General features: G+C 36.4%; 4 protein-coding genes across 7 annotated transcripts; 1 reads left to right on the top strand and 3 right to left on the bottom strand.

The window, feature by feature from the left end:
• Nucleotides 1-128: 128 nt before the first annotated feature.
• Ipk2 (Inositol phosphate kinase 2) lies at nucleotides 129-6,297 on the bottom strand. Of its 4 annotated transcripts, none has more exons than XM_046608901.2 (5): nucleotides 6,049-6,297; nucleotides 1,984-2,215; nucleotides 1,697-1,873; nucleotides 1,286-1,546; nucleotides 129-1,167 (listed from the first exon to the last, which is right to left on the bottom strand). In XM_046608901.2, the coding sequence occupies exons 2-5, from the start codon at nucleotides 2,177-2,179 to the stop codon at nucleotides 350-352; spliced, it is 1,452 nt and encodes a 483-aa protein (XP_046464857.1). In that variant the 5' UTR covers nucleotides 2,180-2,215; nucleotides 6,049-6,297; the 3' UTR covers nucleotides 129-349. The 4 variants fall into 4 exon arrangements, with proteins under 4 accessions (XP_046464857.1, XP_046464859.1, XP_046464860.1 ...); XM_046608903.2 differs by lacking the exon at nucleotides 6,049-6,297 and adding an exon at nucleotides 4,812-5,452; XM_046608904.2 differs by lacking the exon at nucleotides 6,049-6,297 and adding an exon at nucleotides 3,887-3,904.
• Nucleotides 6,298-7,219: 922 nt separating this feature from the next.
• Nucleotides 7,220-10,389, bottom strand: LOC124210685 (hydroxyacyl-coenzyme A dehydrogenase, mitochondrial-like). Its single transcript, XM_069133091.1, is given in 9 exon segments — nucleotides 7,220-7,546; nucleotides 7,548-7,618; nucleotides 7,760-7,876; nucleotides 8,199-8,361; nucleotides 8,640-8,777; nucleotides 9,123-9,281; nucleotides 9,386-9,502; nucleotides 9,857-9,944; nucleotides 10,371-10,389. Coding segments are annotated over 8 exon segments (900 nt in total). The 5' UTR covers nucleotides 9,938-9,944; nucleotides 10,371-10,389; the 3' UTR covers nucleotides 7,220-7,492.
• Nucleotides 10,390-16,772: 6,383 nt separating this feature from the next.
• Tfb5 (transcription factor B5) lies at nucleotides 16,773-18,217 on the top strand. The gene is made up of 2 exons (XM_046608781.2): nucleotides 16,773-16,912; nucleotides 18,031-18,217. The coding sequence occupies exons 1-2, from the start codon at nucleotides 16,878-16,880 to the stop codon at nucleotides 18,215-18,217; spliced, it is 222 nt and encodes a 73-aa protein (XP_046464737.1). The 5' UTR covers nucleotides 16,773-16,877.
• Nucleotides 16,882-17,949, bottom strand: LOC124210623 (meiotic nuclear division protein 1 homolog). Its single transcript, XM_046608779.1, has 4 exons — nucleotides 17,723-17,949; nucleotides 17,509-17,614; nucleotides 17,274-17,420; nucleotides 16,882-17,133 (listed from the first exon to the last, which is right to left on the bottom strand). Exons 1-4 carry the CDS (start codon nucleotides 17,947-17,949, stop codon nucleotides 16,996-16,998), a joined length of 618 nt encoding a protein of 205 aa, XP_046464735.1. The 3' UTR covers nucleotides 16,882-16,995.
• Nucleotides 18,218-18,234: the final 17 nt, after the last annotated feature.

Below are 18,234 nucleotides of genomic sequence, written 5' to 3'. Positions count from 1 at the left end.
TCCCAAATTTCTTCCAACTGCATCAAAATTCCCGACATTATTCGATTTTTCAGAATTTCCTTGATGCTGGGTACACTGCTTATCAGCATATGACGAAACATTACAGCGAAGCATATAAGCCAAGTAAATAAATTAAAATATTTTATTTCATATATTCCCTAAAGTCTGTGTATATAATTTACACTAATAACAGTACTTGAGTTATGAATGGTCCTTTTAGGTTACTTATAAGCTTATGATCGTATCACACTAACTTTTCATGCATTGGAGAATGAGAATAAAGCTAGCTTATCCGGAACATGCATATTACCAGGGTGTAATAATAAATAGTGATAGTAATATGCACACCTCATTCTGGTGTCAAAAAACTCTCCAACAATTTAATTAGGTTCTGTATTCCCTCCAGATAATTAGTATCCAAACCATCGTTCTCTGCAGGAAAAACGTGAGCAAAATCGATCATGTTTACTCGAACCCAGTTTTGCTTCTCTTCAGGGGTTGTAGTGAGCTCATCGAGCAAATTCGCATAATCTTCTTTCATTTTAATAATATCTTTGTCGAAATTGTTTATGTAAGAATGTGTACGGCATAATTTTTCAACGACAATATTCATGCTCCTTCCGCTTGAGTCATTTCTCACTAAACTAGGCTCTCGTGAATTGTTTGGACTCGGAGGATGATGAAAGGATTCAGATCTTTTTAGACTATCACTTCTCTTGAGGCTGTGGGATCGTTTCACTGATTTACTTTTGTTTCTTCTCATAAAAATTGGCGACATCGTTGGAGTAGCGATTGGAGAGTGACTGTTGAGTGTTTTCTCGAAAACAGGCCCACTCTCTGTCAGTTGGCCAGAAAATCCTGCATCGCCCAAAGAGAGCACTGGTCGAACATTCAATTTCAAGGACGGCGATCTCGCAATTGGAGATAAATTGAAGTAACTATTAGCATTTGGCGAACCATTATTATTGGATGTTTTAGCATTAACAGGACTAGATTGTTGCCGTAAACGTTTTGCATCGTATGCAAGTAATATGGAACTTGAATAGAACCTAAATTTAGTTTGCAATCTAAAAAAGGCCAAAATTTTCCACAGTGTAGATAGTAATTTTATAATTAAATTGCGGCACGGTGGCTGTCCTGGCTTGGCGTTGAGGAATAATTCCATTGCTGAAAATAAATAAAAAATAAAAAAATGGTATGTTTTTCGAACAAAAAGTTAATTACCCATAATTAAACTCATGTGATAACTAAGGTATATCTATACAATAAATCTTGAAACTATTACCTTCGACAACCATTTGCTTATCTAGTTTTTTGCCATAGTCTCTGTCATATTTTTTTATAAAACCAGTAGAGAGTCTGCACACTTGGAATCCTGGTATACAAAAACCGTATTCATTCTTGGATTCGGCATATTTGTTTTCCTCTCCAGCTCTTTTAGCCGGCCCGGCCAATGGATCCCAAGTTCGTCGACCAATCTTTACGTCCATTACGCATGGTTCAGACATTCCCTCGGTCAAATCTTTTAGTATCAGAAATTTAATATCTACAAAACAAAGTATAAAGTTATCTAATAGAATAATGTTTTATTATCACAAAGGCGATACTAGTTTTCTAAAATTCTCTGATATTGCGGCTCACTTTCATCAATATCTTATCTATAAATTACTATTCAAGGCTACGAGTATTATCTCACATTTGTCACCAAGCTTTAGTTCTTTTGTTCCATAATACTGTGGGGTGAATTGACGGAGCTCAAGCATTAAGGGATCTGTAGTGTCTTGCAGCTTTTCATAAAACATAATTTCTCGTTCACCAAGTAGAGGCTTTTCAATCGGTTTATAGATGAGACCATCTCCACTCTTCAGCATGCCTGATAGTGTACAGAATTAATAAAGTATGATCGTGCCTTACTTACAATCTTCATAAGCGACACTAGTATATTCAGGCATGATCAATAAATAATAAGTAATAATTAATTACCGATGGTATCATTTTTATCTCCAAACGCATGACCTCCAACCTGAGATTCAAAGGGAATCATTCCAATAGGTAGGTCATATTCCAATGTAGGACAATTTAATTTAAACTCAAACTTTGTCGGTCTGTTACGCCGGCGAGATCTCCCAGGAGAAAATGGTGTCCGTTCAGACATTGACGGTGATTGCGGAACAGCCATACTGGCTAAAGTTATTAAGCAGGAAAACAATTCTATCTGAAAGAAATAAAAGTTCGGCACTTGGTAATATGTGTGTGTAAAGTTCACTGTGTAAAGTTTCCATACTGACTATGAGCTACTAGAGCGGCAACTAGAATTACACAGAGCAAACAGCAATCACTTTATTTAACAAAAATTTTGTGGCATCTTGTCTGCAGGTACTACAGTGATATTTCGATTAAGTTTAATCATAAATATATAACTTTGTCAGGCTATATTTTCACCTTATCAAGGTAATAATGCAACAAACACCTGTCCCATGAAAAATGTGACAAATATTGGTAATGTTATAAATATCCAAAGTTATATTGTTTTTCAGCTGTCATCCGAACATTATCGCATCGAATCAGCTGTACATATGCAGCGGTTACATCATTTTTTTGTCTTCCTTCTTTTGAGCTTCGCCATAACTCTTGACGTGCTCTTTGAGCAGTCACGGAACGGTAATAAACTTGAACATCGGTTGTTTACGTTTTACTCCGGCTACTTACTCAACGTTCTATGCATGCGCTATTCGGCAACGCTTTCATCGCCATCTTTGTAACCGAGCATATGACGCTAATCAGCACGTGCTTACAGCACGTGTGCAGCATCTTTGTAAAACAGTATAGTATCTGATTGTGAGCAGAAGCGTTAGGATCGGTATAACGTGGTTGCATAACTTTGACAACACGATATTGTATCTCCCACATGACTGTAAGATATACACATATAATTCATGATCATAATATCAGAGATAAAAGAAATAATTTCTACGGAGATCGTTATATTAAACTGCGGTGCCTCTTTTTATCCTTGTCGTCTACCGAACGTGACGTAGACGCGGATGATATCCAGGAATACTCGATATAAATCCATATGTGGGCGCGGCGCGTGCGTAATGACGAAAGCGCAGTCATCGTGGAATTTTTAAATTTGTCTAATCACCAAATGCCACAAATCGTGATCGTTTGACACGACGATGTTTGGAGATGCCTTATATTACAATTGCTAGCATAGTTTACTTTTTCTCAAACTATTGTAACTATTACTCTTTGAAAGTGATCAAATTCTTATGAGAAATTACAAAAAAATAATTAGACTTTTCATTCATTTTCGAGACACGATTTTCTTTCAGGATCCCTGATAGCGAAGCGTTGAATAAATTCCAGTTGATCGTGATCCAAATATTATCGACAAGAACTTGATTCTCACTATCCGCGTCCGATGCAGTATATTTCATTATTATTATTGGTATAAATATGTTGCGATTATAATCTTTAATTACGCTACTAAACATGGGCATATCATACAATTTCTTATAGGCAAAGTGCCACAAAATCAGGAAATATATACGTTCAATGTAGATTGAACGTAATTACAATGAATTGAAAAAGGTATAATGTGGTAAGTTCAAAAGAAGTAGGCAGTCGGTAATGTGGCACGTATTATTCGTCACGGCCCTGGCAGGAGGTAATTCGCCATGATATTACTGATATTACTTTACCCAGACACGCGATACTTTGAATAAAATTGACCCACATGCATGTTTTACAAAATGACTCAAATTTAAGAACGCTGTTATACAATATACGTATAGGCCAATACACCTTGTCACATTTTACGCGACCTTCCAGCTACCTTGTTATATACTACAAAAAGTAACGAAATCAAGCATTATTATAGTACCTTAGCGACTCGTTTATTACACGACTGCAGTCGTTTCCTGCAGTATTTTTCATTACGAAAGTACTTTTGCAACACATAAATTTCTTCCTAATTATCAATGTGGATGTGGCTGTGGTAATGGCTGCATCAAGATCCGTGAGTGCAATGTCTCTGCGCCACTTCCAACAAATTGAAATACATTTTCTTCTAGGAAACGATAATGCTACGTCTACAACATTTTATTTATCTTGCCCGCAGACACGGCTGACGCGTTACGAAATATCTGGCTGACACTCGCGTACATACTAATGGGTAATTATAACGACGATCAGGCGTGCACGAATGTTCCATAATTGCCTCATACTTGTATGCTATGGATTTTCAAATGTACGCTGCAAATTATTATATTATCATAATGTGCAGCAACTGCAATATCTACGCGTACAAATATCAATAAAGACATATTAATATTACCTATTCCCATCAGATTCCCGTGTATGCATCACATATAAGATTATAAACTTAATAACAATCTACAGTGTTATCCTACATTTGTGCACTGCTAATCATGAATTATTCAAAACTGATTCATCATGTCATTAATTAGCTGCGCTCGTTCTAATCGCATTTCTAGATCTCAAAATATCCATGTAATAAGCTTTGCAACGCGTACAAAAACACGTCATTCAATATTCATACCTACGTGAGTATTATTTTTAATTAAAATAACAATAATTATACTATTGTGTATGCCGGACTCCATCGCTCTATGCGATTCGACATCTTCAGTAGAAGTTTTGAATTACGAAAATTTTTTGTAAGAACATACTGTGTCTACGTGTACATTATATTCTATTATAAATTATATAATTGTCAAGTTTCTCGTCATATGATCTCTGATTGCTGTGAAATTCGGTTTTTTGATGATTATTAACATAGTACATACCTCGAAATCGTAAACTTGAACAACCAATTACTGGATTCGACTGGTACAGTTCAATTATGCCGTGAGATTATTTATATAAATAGATTGTTGATAAAAAGAACCGTGGACTTGCTACCGAAATAAAATTCTCTCAGTGGGATTTTTATTTCGATATGACGACGACAGGTCTTAGACGAAGCTCATCGACATTAACTGAACTGCATAATAATTATATCCTTCCGTGATTTCTTTCGCCGCGGTGTTCAAGCAGCCATTCTTAGACTGGATTCTTGAAGATCTCCGATTGATATACACTCGGATATAGATCCGACACTGATTGAACGAAGTAATATAAACGCGGATTTTGACTGCACACACGTACGTACATGTATCAATTTTTAAACGGGCTGGACGGACGAATCATAATAATGAATGAATTTGCTATAGATAGCAGCACGGAAAAGGATTATAATAATCGAAATAATTAACAGATTCATCAAGATTGCGGGATCAGGTTAAGATAATTGAGACGTGGTAACGATACTTTAATTTGTTGTCTATCCGTCGGAGAAACGATTTATAATTTACAGTAGCGTATGTTTATAGATATAATTAACGCACGTAGGAGTGATCAAGCCTTGCCGCGATTCTAAACGTGTCTGCCGTAATAGCATATTTTCACTAACTGCTAGGTATCCTGGCGGAGAAATTTATTTACTGTAATGATTGTGAAATAGGTCATACCTCTAACGCAGGGATAATCCAAAACTCAAATAGATACGGCTATGTTTAAGACGTGACTAATGTATTTGGTTGAAACAGACCGCGGGTTGCCCGAACTCACATTGAAACATATAATCTATGTACAGAGTGATTTTAGGCAGCAAACGATGTTCAAATAATCAACCCTGCAGTATCGCATTGAACACAACGACCATAGTGAAATATTATTCAAATAAATAACGAGGATGTAAGATGATTACAGTATTACGTTTTAATAAGTCTAAAGCTGTCACCTATAGCTTAGGTAAAAGCACAACACGTAAATACGAAATTTGTGATAAAACGCGCGAATCAATCGGATTCAGCAAAGAGCGCGAAAACAGGCAAAACCGGCGCAATTATAAATTGTTTGTACGAAGACGTTGGCGTAGAACGAAAGTACAAAGGCACAAGAACTCATATTTATGTGATATCGATCGATGATCACGAGTTAGAGAATAACGTATCAGGGAACTACGAAAATTTAGCTACTTACACAAAAAAATGGCTGTTCTCATGTTACGGCATGTAGAGGCGATAAGTGATTGCGAATTGTTGTGAATCTTGTTTCTCGTTGTTTGGAATACAGATTATGTTTTAAGACTCTGCGACTCGCAGACCGAGTCCCTCTCGTCGGGTTTCCCTCTCCCTCGGACAAACAAACATGGAATGAATCCACTCCCCTCCCATCTGTATCATAGCCTGTGCTCTACTCGTAAAGTCGTGCCTTCGTCACGAACTTTTTTTGAAACATCAGCGAGCGACGGTTGAACACTGCTACAACTTTAGAAGTTGCGAATCACGACCTTCCTGGCAATGATCCTCCCGATTTACGACATCGTTCGCGTTCGCAGAACTATCACATTCCCTGTACATAAATACGCGGCAGGTTTAAGTAAAGACCGATCATTTTTATATTTACCATTTGGTCGAGTAATGTTTCCTGGTGAATTTTGATTTGTTTTAACGTCAGGCAGGAGCCTCATTGGCACGTCCAAACGCTGGAAAGTATCACAGTTATACAGCCGTTAAAATTGAAACCACGAATCTCCCCGGAACTCTGAATAACTCGTTGCGATGTAGTAGGGAAACTTTTGTTTTTAATCGAAAAAATCAGCCAAGTGTCTCATTCATCGGACGTTTTTGCGTTTGATAAGAAACACTCCTTAAAGCTACTATAATTACGTCCTAATCAACTTTGATCTATCAATTAGCAATAAATCATTGCAGGCCCTCAATAAGACGGAATTTGTTACCCAATATTACCAGAGTCGTAGATTTGATAAGAATTTTTACCATGTATCTTAATTGAATTCTAATTAAATCGACATTATTAATCATAACTTATTGCATCTATGCCTCTAGTATTATGATAAATTTAACGTCAGCAAATACTCGCATCTTCGATATATTCAATAAATTTTAGATTACTTGGTGTCTTACAATTCACAGACCATTTCACGGATAAAAGACACATCAAATTCACCTAAGTCACAAGCAGGCCTAATTGTCTTTGACCACATTGCGGTTGGTTTAGACTGTCGTAGGTTCAAGTGAAAACAGGCTGCTATGAAATTTGTCGTGATTGAGAAAAGCATGTGATGTGATGGTCAACAGAGACTTTGCGTTCACCCAGTTTGGAGCATTGTCAGCATTTTTTCAAAACATTTGCTGTTTTCAACAATTACAGATGATTTATTGTACTATACAATGATGTTTCCAACGGATTTATGTATAAATTCTCAGATAATAGCAATAAAAAAATATTAACTTTACGTTACGCTGATTTCAAAACTCGTATAAAGTTGATTTACCTATATCGTATATGTATGTTTACAAAATTATTGGCCCGTTCGCAACGCCGATTTCATTCCAGTAAGGTGATACTCGTGACAGCTAAATGAGTATATAATCGATATCTGGAAACACTTTGATTATAATTAACTACTTGTTATACTTATAGAATCCTTCTCCTGTTTTAACACCCAATTTTCCTTCTTTTACAAGCTTGTTTAGGGTTTCAGTAGGTTTGAATACTGGATTATCTGGAAATTTCTTATGCCAACCTGAAAGAATAACAAATTTCGTAAAGTTACAGTGTATGTATTAATCAGTATTTCGATATACCTATAACAACTAGCGGTTGAATGATTTACCACAGTAAAGGTGAAGTTTAGTTATATTAGGTATTTACGGTAATAACTAACCATCAAGAATAGACTTGGTAGTGTCATGACCAACATAGTCCGCAAGTTCTATTGGACCCATAGGATATCCGGCTCCCAGCTTCATTGCAATATCAATGTCTCGTGCAGATGCATCTCCTGTATGAGAAATTATTCAGAATTTATTTCATATTTCCAGAATTTCTGTTGTGTCTACGTACTGTTACTCGTTAATAGCAAGACATTATTTTTCAATGCATGTAACAACAAAATTGAATGTCAGTTGTTGGCTCATTTTAGTAAACTCTAGACGTTTTACAGAGTCAATCATAAACTTCATTCCATTCTATTGGGGATATTAACCTCAAATTTTTGAATCACTGAAACTATCGATTGATTCTCATCACTACTAATGTATCGAGACACTTTCTTGCAAGTCTAAAACGTGTACTTAGTATTTTTCATAAATTTAAAAACTCACCACGTTCCAAAAGGCGTACAGCTTCACTCATATAAGGAACCAGAAGTCTGTTGACCACAAATCCGGGAGTATCTTTGCAAGTGATACAAGTTTTACCAATAGCCTTACCCCATTCCATTAGAGTGTTATATGTTTCATCTGAAGTTTCCGGAATCCGAATGACCTATAATTTACACAAACATTTGTAATATTTTCAATTTCGGTCAGTTTTAACGTGGTATTTTTTTACCGTTTTTCAATCTGAATAGAAACTAATGATATAAAGTCATATTAATTCAATCAAACACATGAGCCTTTCATGAGCTAGGTGAAAAGATTGTTTTTGCTAGCCATGATTTTGCAAGAAAAAATTATGTTATTCGAAAACAGATTTCCAGATAACCTAGTGGTATCATTGGAGTTACTGATCATTACAGATAAAAGAAGAAGTGATGCTCATACCTCAAGCAATTTCATAACAGGTACAGGATTGAAGAAATGAAGACCGCCAAATCTGTCCTTTCGCTTGGTAACTGAAGCAATTTCTCCAATCGACAAAGAAGACGTATTGCTTGCGAAAATCGTAGATGCAGGAGCAACCTATAATTATTGATATCATGAAAAAGATCTATGTAAATAATAAACTTGCTGAATAAATATAATGCTAACTGTTTTAACAAAGACTACTACATATTCGCCTCTTTTATTACAGAATAAGATGATTCAGAATCAGTAAGACAAAACAGTAAATGATATGATCAGTAAATTTTGAATCTGACATGAAACATAGGTTCTAAGTTTTTATAAATGCCACTGAATCTACACTTGGATATCAGCAACCTTGAAATATCAGATAATTACAAGAAGTAGGTGATATGCCCACTGATTGGATATTAAGGATTAAAAGATTTACACTCGCTCACTTTTAATGATATTCAAACTCACATCATCTATGCTAGCGAAAAGCTTGTGCTTAGCTTCCAGATTTTCCACAATTGCTTCTATGACAAGATCTGTAGTCTTCACAGCTGCTTGAAGATCCGTGCTAACTTCTATACTGGCCAATGCAGTCTTTACCAATTTTTCACCCTCAGTAGGATTGTCCTATGGAAATATATTTTTTATTCATTTTTACAGAATGTGTGATTGTAATTGGTAATTAGTATTTTATTATTATTAGTTCACATGGCTTCTTCTTATACACTTACTTTATATAATTTCTTGGCTACGCGACCTAAGCTCTTCTGAATACTATCTTGAGATTTCTTCAACACATCAGGACTGATATCCACCAAAGTTACTCGGTTGCCTGATTGAGCTGCAACCTGCATAATTCAACAATATCATTTTGAACAAAAATTAGACATTCTATTTGCTGGTGTAAATAGGAGCAATTGTGAAGGTATGAAATCTGAGAGTGAACTTATTGCATGCAGTCTAGCCAGGGATTGAAATCATTTCCTATTATTTTCTCTCGACAACAGAATGGCTTTCTGACAAGAAAATTGGAACAGAAATTTAAAGGCTGAAGTGGAATAACATATTTGCACTGTGAGAATCCAGAAATTAATTTAATGCATGTCGTACTTTAGTAATGTAAGAGGTCAAATTAACTTTGGAAATTTCAATTTGAATTCAACTAAGTAGATATCAACATTCGTTTCGCCTTCATATCATACCTGAGCAATCCCTGAGCCCATGAGCCCACCTCCAACGACAGTAATATGCTTAATTGCATTGAGAGAGCTAGATGTCGCCATACCTCTTCTTATAATTGCGAATGGTAAAATCATTATTAAAGAAAGTGAGAAATTACCAAGATATTAAATTCAACGCTAATAATTACAGGAATACCACGAGAATGAGAAGACCAGGTGGTTACGTTAATGAGAACGCAAGACAAGTATCGGCATTCGGCGGTGCCCCACTTGTATTCTATGCGATTATACTTTGGACTTTGGTCATTCAATTGTGGCTATCTGACGATCTTGTTTACCTCTTGGACTGCTACTTATCTATTATCACACACTTGTAACGTGTGAAAAAGTGAACCGTCGAAGGTAAATTTCTCGACGTAACGAAAATAGCTGTTTTACCTAAGGAATTTGAGTAGGGGTACGGCTACGCTATCGCCCAACTATCAATTCTCGTTAATTGCTAATTGGAATTCAAGATAAACCTCTCTTTTTATACCTCTTGTAAACTTATCGACGTGGAAATCTAACTAGCATTCCACTTTGCGTCGTTTAAGTACAGCCAGAAACATGCTTCAAAACAGATGTGGACGTGATTGATCATCAGCTGCTTAATCTACGCTGTGATTCGTTATTTGTGGCGAAATCGAAAATAGTCCAGGCACTAGGAGAAAGCGAGGTGGAACATGGGAGTAACGGCAACTTTCCGTAAGCAAATATGCTCTGCATTACCCACTGCTTTAGTGATGTTAAATGCGGTAGAGTACCAATTGGTTACCGACATGCACTTACCGTCTACAGACAGTTCGAAAATTAGTTCCAAAAACCTATTCGTCATGTTGAATCTCTGATTGAAATTTAATCAACTATTATTTGTAAGCTCAGCTTTACAATTGGGTAAACTACGACGTTTACTGAAAATACGTAAAGAATGCTGATCCGTCAAGCAGCGTCCTCTGCGTCCTCCCCTACACGCGCAACTCAATCTGGTAAGCAGTCGGCAAGTAGATGCGACACTAACTGATTTTACCATCGCTCACCGCGTGTATCCAGATAACGAAGAGTCGAATATTATTATGCCTATGGAATGACGACGCCGCCGCGCCGTAGTTTTCAATTACGCAAATTCATTTGAGCCAAATTTGGAAATGACAATCTAACTCCACCGGTTTACTGTTAACAGAGTTTGAAACTTTTTTTTCGTGCCAAGGATGGGAGACATAGTCGAAGAAGTTAATCAAGGGATGGAGATATATAGATGTGCCTATATGTACCTTATGTAATTTCTGTACATACCTATGTTTAATACTTAACTCGTACCGTTAACTGAAGATAATTATATGTATCGTCAGTCAACGCTCATATCTTAATTCCGAAAGAAGATGCAGCCGACATATAAAAATAATTTCTTCACTGACGTTAGATTTCCGTGGTTTTTAAAAAGTGAAGCTTATTTGCAGCGGAAAAGCTAGACCGTTCTACACAAAAATACTACTTGTAAATATTTCTTGGAAATTAGGTAATACTCGATTGTTACTAATGTTTGAGTCCATGCTGTAACAAGTCCCGATGAACCTCAGGCAATGATTATCACAAAAGTAATTGAGAAAAAATATAAAAATGAACAAGGCTTTTTTTCAACTTCTACTCATATTACCTGGTTAGATTGCAACTCTGTCCGCTAACCCCCAAACACAAGACTGTTCAGAAATTTATTATCAAGTGGCCCAGATTATAATTACTCATATCCGTCCACTTTATTATACATTTATGGCAGTGCGCGTGTTAATTGTTAGGAATTTTGTGTGTGAGAATATGTATTCCCGACAAAGTCGTACTATTTTATCCGGAATTGCAGCACTTTTCCGGTAACACCTAACAATAATATTACCCAGATAATACAATTTTGTAATAATACTATATATAGGATCTCAAGAACTGACGACTGATATGACCGAAAGATGGATTTTCCGGATTCTTTATAATGAAATTCTCATCAATTATTTACGATATCTCTGTCAAAAAAATATGAATTTACGAATTCTTGTAATTGAAAAAATTATAAAAAGAAATACTGGGAATGCTATGCCGGATAGGTAAATGAAATTGTACTAATTTCTCCGAAACATCAAGTTGTTCAATGAGTAACGAGTAAAATTTCCGAATTATACAATTCAATGATTTTACTGTGTCGGTTGCGAAAGGTCAAGCCGGAGAGAAAGATGTTGAATTGCCAAACTCTAAATTGCCAAAGATATGTGCACCTTGTTGACTTTAATTCAGAATCGAAATTTATCAAAAAGAAAAATGTATTTACGTGGAATTCATTCTGACTAAACTGAAGAAATCACTCTGACTAAACTAAAGAAATCCGAAGGTATTACGATTCCACCTGCGTTATACATTATCGAAGAATAAGTTTAATTGAAAATGAGTTAAATTTACGCAAGAATGAAACTACCATTTAGAAAACTACAATATGTTAGTATTTGACCAGTGAAAATAAATTCACATATGCTCGTTTCCACACCACCGCAAGCGGTAAAGCACCCTGGCGCGTTTTATTTACGTGGTATCCTCAGTAGGCCCACTCCACGGAGAATACTTGCAAGATCGATCTTACGTTCTTAGAAAAATTGCAAATGTCTTTTTTTCACATTTTAATTATGGTAAATTGTTTTTCCCAATCAATTTCTTCTGGCGTATATTCGCAGTTTGTTACACATTTTTCAGTTCATGTAACCCGCTGACTATTTATTATTGAGGAAAGATGACTGTTTTAATTATGGATGGAAGATGACAGTTTTAATTATGGATGAAAGATGACAGTTTTAATTATGGATAAAGGGTGACTGTTTTGATCTTATATGCGAACGGCGATTGACTTTGGATGTTCGCGCACGGTTTTTTTTCTTATGAGGTACGAGGTAGTCACTAAAATGGAGAACCTGGTGAATACGCAAAACAATCAACAACTAAACCAAGATCGAAAACTCGAATCGCTGTAAGACGTTGGTATTTACCTATCGGATGACGATGCAGAAATCTTTGAAGAAATAGAAACAAATCGGAGTAGAATAAGCACAACCACCAAAATACGACAGAGCTGTATAATTCTACAGTGAAATACAAACTGAACATGAACTATGACCGACTCGAGAGAAAAAAAACTATAGATGAATGAATTTTACCACACTTTGTGATCATGATGATTCTGAACTACACCACTAAATATATGTATCGGTGAAAACAAGATGACTGACCCTCAACCAGATCTAAACCAAACCCGAGCCTGAAAAATGAAACGTTAATTCTTCAGTATAGTCAACAAAACTCAATTACTTGGAACAGACGAAAATATAATTAGTGACGTATGTCGATACAGGCAAAAATATACTTAGCTTAGATGAGTAAAAAATACATTAAACGACAAAATACAATTTAATTAGTTTAAAGAGACAGAAGATTTGATTAGCTGAAACAGGCAAAAGGTTTAATTGGCTGTAACAGACAGAACGGTTGATTAGCTGAAAGAGACAAAGTTTGATTAGCTGAAACATACAAAAGCTTTGATTAGCTGAATTAGACAGAACGTCTGATGACCTGAAACAGACAAAGCGTTTGATTAGCTGAAACAGACAAAACGTTAGATTAACTGAAAGAGAGAGAAAGTTTGATTAGCTGAAACAGATAAAATGTTTGGTTAGCTGAAACAGACAAATGTTTTATTAGCTGAAACAGACAAATGGTTTGATTAACTGAAACAGACAAATGTTTTATTAGCTGAAACAGACGAAGGTATGTTTAGCACAATCAAATAAGTCCACAAACTGAGAATAAATAGGTCGGATCCAACATGATATTCGCCTTAATATTCGTTACTTCGATTATTAATTGTATTGATTAATAAAAAACATTATCAATTTCGTGACAGGGATTTTTGTTCTTGCGCATTCAGTAGCGGTTTTCAAATGCCACTCTTCTTTCATAACTGAAAGGTATCAAGTCCACGCGCAAAAGGCGGCATGGAATTTGAAAACTTTATTATTCGTCAAAAAATTGACCGAAGTGCTGAAAGATCAACAAATCGAGAGTGCGTAACTCTTTTATATACTGTTTACAAAATCGCCGAGTAAAAACAGTGTCCGATTCCCGTTATTAATTTACGCGCAAAATGCTGCGTCCAATTCTCGTGATTAATCTACGCGCACTAAGCGCGAAAGATTAAACTGTCAAAATATTTGTATTATCTGGGATTTGTCCAAAAAATTCTGTAGAAACCCAATCCACATCTGCATCTTTTTGAATTAGATACGTTGCTATGCGGATCGTTCTTCTCAGTTTACAAATCGAATCAAAATCGGGAGGGAGGTTGGAGGGCATGCATTATTGTGTGGCGTGACGGTCGGCGGTCCTCTTCGACGCGAAGTCTTCGAGCTCAGCATCTCTCCCCATCTAGCGTACCACGGAACGCGATAGACGGTCCAGAGATGCGTTTTGCCCATTCAAACAATCACAGAGATCAATTCAATGGAATAATGATCGGTAATGACTAAATAATTGAATTGAACAACGATTTAAAAACGGTTGCAGGATGACAAGAAATAGGAAATTAATTCTCGTTAATATTCTAATGCTTACAAATGGTCGAGAGACTCGAATACGGAGTCTTTTGGGAAAAGAATTTCTGTGATCGTTTGACGCTGTGGATTACAAAAGTTAGTGACATCACGGTACATCGCGACCTTCCTACCCTTGCCTGTTACCCAACGGAACCGCCCAACGGAAAAAAAAGACTCACACACACATGCATAACCATGCGACGGATCCCAGAACGTCCACCTACCGACCCGGTTACCTATATTCGATCTAAACGATTCTCCATTTTTTCCAACACACATCATTCTTCGTCATTTGCGCCGTGGTCACTGACTTACATTTTCGTTGGTTACCTGTTGGGAGCAACATGTTTTTGTATCATAGTCTGCCTATTCAGCATACAGTATAGCGGTTGTATCCCGCCAACCCTAATATTGTACGTATTATTTTAGTAAATGTTGGCAGACTATCGGTATATTAACATTTTGTAAAATTGATTAAAAACATCCTGTATGCCAATTAGCATTTTTCTAAGCGAGCTAAGCCTGCAGTTGATCAATACTTGTTGGATGTTAAAAGATTGAAAATGATATATAACACAAGATGCAATTTGATTACGTTACGTTATGCCAGACTTTGGAATTTTATCAATTCAACATTATTGTGAATAATTGAATACGTTCAAACCTGAGGTGAACCCATCACTTACACGACATCATCGGTAAATTCAAACGTAGATTATTACATCAGTTACGAAACACAATTTGATCTCGCGAGTGCCGAGTAAGCGATGGTTACCTGTCGCGATACTCATTCCACTTTTAGCAACGTGTAAAATTTCTAACTGTGAGTAAGCTACGGTAAATTAAATTGCGAAAAAAGAGATGATTCGACTGAAAGTCAAACACGTTGCGATCGCGAATGAGTCTATCCATGCAGCTAAGAAATCGAAGATGTGTGTAACAATTGTTACCGCCACGCCACGTGACAGAGGAATCCCAGGGAAATACCCATAACCTAACACGTGCAAACTCACCAACGTTGCCGAGAAATGGAAAAGTTACTCGGAAGTCTCTGCTTAAATCTGTGAAAAACAAAACAGAAAAACAGAACACTTATTAATTTAGCAAACTGGCTTTTCAGTTTTTAAATTAATTAGTACTATTGCCTAGCTTCATATTTATGCATTGCATGTTATGCAAAAAAAAATCCGGCTTCAAATGTACCACCTTCAATTATCAATCAGTAGTTAAAATACGTATTGTTAATTGTTACCTCGACTCTGGGCAGCTCCACACTTTTACATGTAGTAGTTCTCTTAGCATCTCAGGTTTATGGGTGAAGCGACGCACTTTTCACATAATTTAGATCTTCACTAATCTCTTATAATCCAAAAATCCGCACTGCAATAACTCGATTCTACACTCACTTTCTGTGCTGTAGCTGTCTGTTTGAACCGACTAAATAAACTTGCTATCAATGCAACTGCGCATTTGCCGAAAATCAGCAAAAAAAAAAAGAAAAACGGACACTCAACGCACAGAGACAAAAATATATATCACTGAAATCTGAAGTCACATAAAACAGTGGAAACTCGAAACACGAAATTCACCTAGAACGTTCGCAAGGTATTTTTATTTCAGTAACTCGGTTTTTCTTTAGGCTACACGTTTCTCCTCGTGTATTATTCACAGATGAGTGGTGGAAATACACTGATCGAACAGTGTAACACAACCTGAACTACGCAGTCTGAATGTTGAACTGTTCTGAGATCATATGATTTCACTCCAATTTCTCGGAAACAACTGACGCCGCACAGAGCTCGGAAGAGATTTAAATAAGCTCTCTGAAGGACGGAACATAACAATTCACGACAATTCTCCCGCCCTCTCTGTCGCTCTTCACGGAGCGGGGTATATAGCTGCACGTGTCCTACTCTCGTGGCTCCCTCTCCATGGGTAGAGCGACAGAGAGGGCGGGAGCATTATCGTCTTCTGTTTTGTAGAGAACCGATTTAAATCCGTTCACGAGACGCTTACGCCATTGCTACGCTCTATTTTGCTCAACGGCCGAGTGAAAACACTCCCTCTTCCTTCCTGGAAAACACTTCGTAACCTACGCGCAACAAGAGCAAATGTTTAGAGGATTGCCGTAACATGTGACGTCAGGCGAAGTATGTATCCTCAGTCAACGCCTAAATAACGAATTTCGTGTACGACAGTGGTACTAAAATCAGAGATATGAAAAAACGACTATGAGCTCCACAGTATATAATTTATGTATCAATGCTGGAATTGCACTAGTTCACGGCCTTCTCGCCGTCCACAATAGCATTCTTTGACTTGAAACAACTCGCTGGTAAAGCTGTGTAATGTTGAATGAGCGTAAGAAATAAACAAAAGCCACAATGGTGAATGTTATGAAAGGAATTTTAGTTGAATGGTACGTAATGAGTATACATCAATCCCACCAAACTTTCAGAAGTACGCATTTGAAGGATTCTCAGAAATATAATCGACATAACCTTATTCTACGTAATCCAAATCTTCGGCGATATTAAATTGTTTGTTTAATTCCGTCTCAGATATATCAAATTTCTTCTTGCACCAGCTCTGTATGGCAAATATATTATCCGTCCATGCATTTATTCCATCTTTATATTTCTGTAAAATGTAGTTGGAACGTTTAAACATTGTCATAATTGAAACTATTAGCAGCGATCGTTTATTAGAGTATTACTTTAATACTCATAGTAACAGAGATAGGTTCAATAGAATGGATCCATTATTTTAAATACATTTACCTCTGCTTTTTTAGTCAGCTCTGTAATTTCTTCAGGGTCATTTGCCCTGTGCTTTGCAAGTTCTTTTTGCAGTACGGTTTCTCTTCGTTGCAACTTTGTCACCTCTTGCATTACTTTTTGTCTTTCTATCGAGTCTTCTTTTCCAACCTTGGTATAAAACAATATTAACTATAACGTGTTTTCATAAATCCACAATTACCACGTATTATTTTTGCTATCAATCGAAATAAATTACTTTTTCTCTGAGAATTTCTTCACTGATTTTAGCAATCTTCATTTCAGCCTCAAAGATTTTCTGATTTGCTTCTTCAATTTTCTTTTCAGTCAATTTAATATTTTTTCTACAATGTGTGAAGACAATTTATCAATAGATTCAAAATGTTGTTTGCTTGCAATATGAAATAAAATCGAATACTTTGCATGATTGGATATATTTTGTGATACTTTACCCGGGAAATGCCCAAAAATAGATCGAGGTTCCAATTTTGTCAGTATCAATCAGTCCGTCATCAACCAAAGCCTGTACCACGTCTTTAACAGATTGAGCCACGATACCTTTCTCTTTGGGAGCAATTTTCTCCAAATCCTTGAGTTGGAAGAATTCCTTTTTCTCATAAAATAGCTGAAGCATTCTAACACGCTTTTCATCTGCCGACACTCCTTTTCGTTTGGACATTTCGTTTCTTACGTGAAAAAATAAAAGACCGGTATGTATTGAGTTTTGTTTAATACTCTTCCTTTTTCTTCACTGTAAAAGCGATGCTGCTATGAAACAGTTTTTACTGCATCTGGATGAAACATTCGCCCTAGGAAAGAAATTCATCATTCAAGATCTTGATGAGCGTCACTTGTTCATATCTGCAGATATTTTGGAAACATTACAAACAAAAGTTGACGACCTTATGGATCAGATTTCATTCCCTCTAGCAGATAAGGGATTGTAAATTAAATTGGTAAACAA

Source organism: Neodiprion pinetum, chromosome 1 (genome assembly GCF_021155775.2).
Source record: "Neodiprion pinetum isolate iyNeoPine1 chromosome 1, iyNeoPine1.2, whole genome shotgun sequence".
Taxonomy (NCBI): Eukaryota; Metazoa; Arthropoda; class Insecta; order Hymenoptera; family Diprionidae; genus Neodiprion; species Neodiprion pinetum.
Note: the sequence above shows the minus strand (reverse complement) of the source record. Positions and strands in the feature narration are given on the sequence as shown.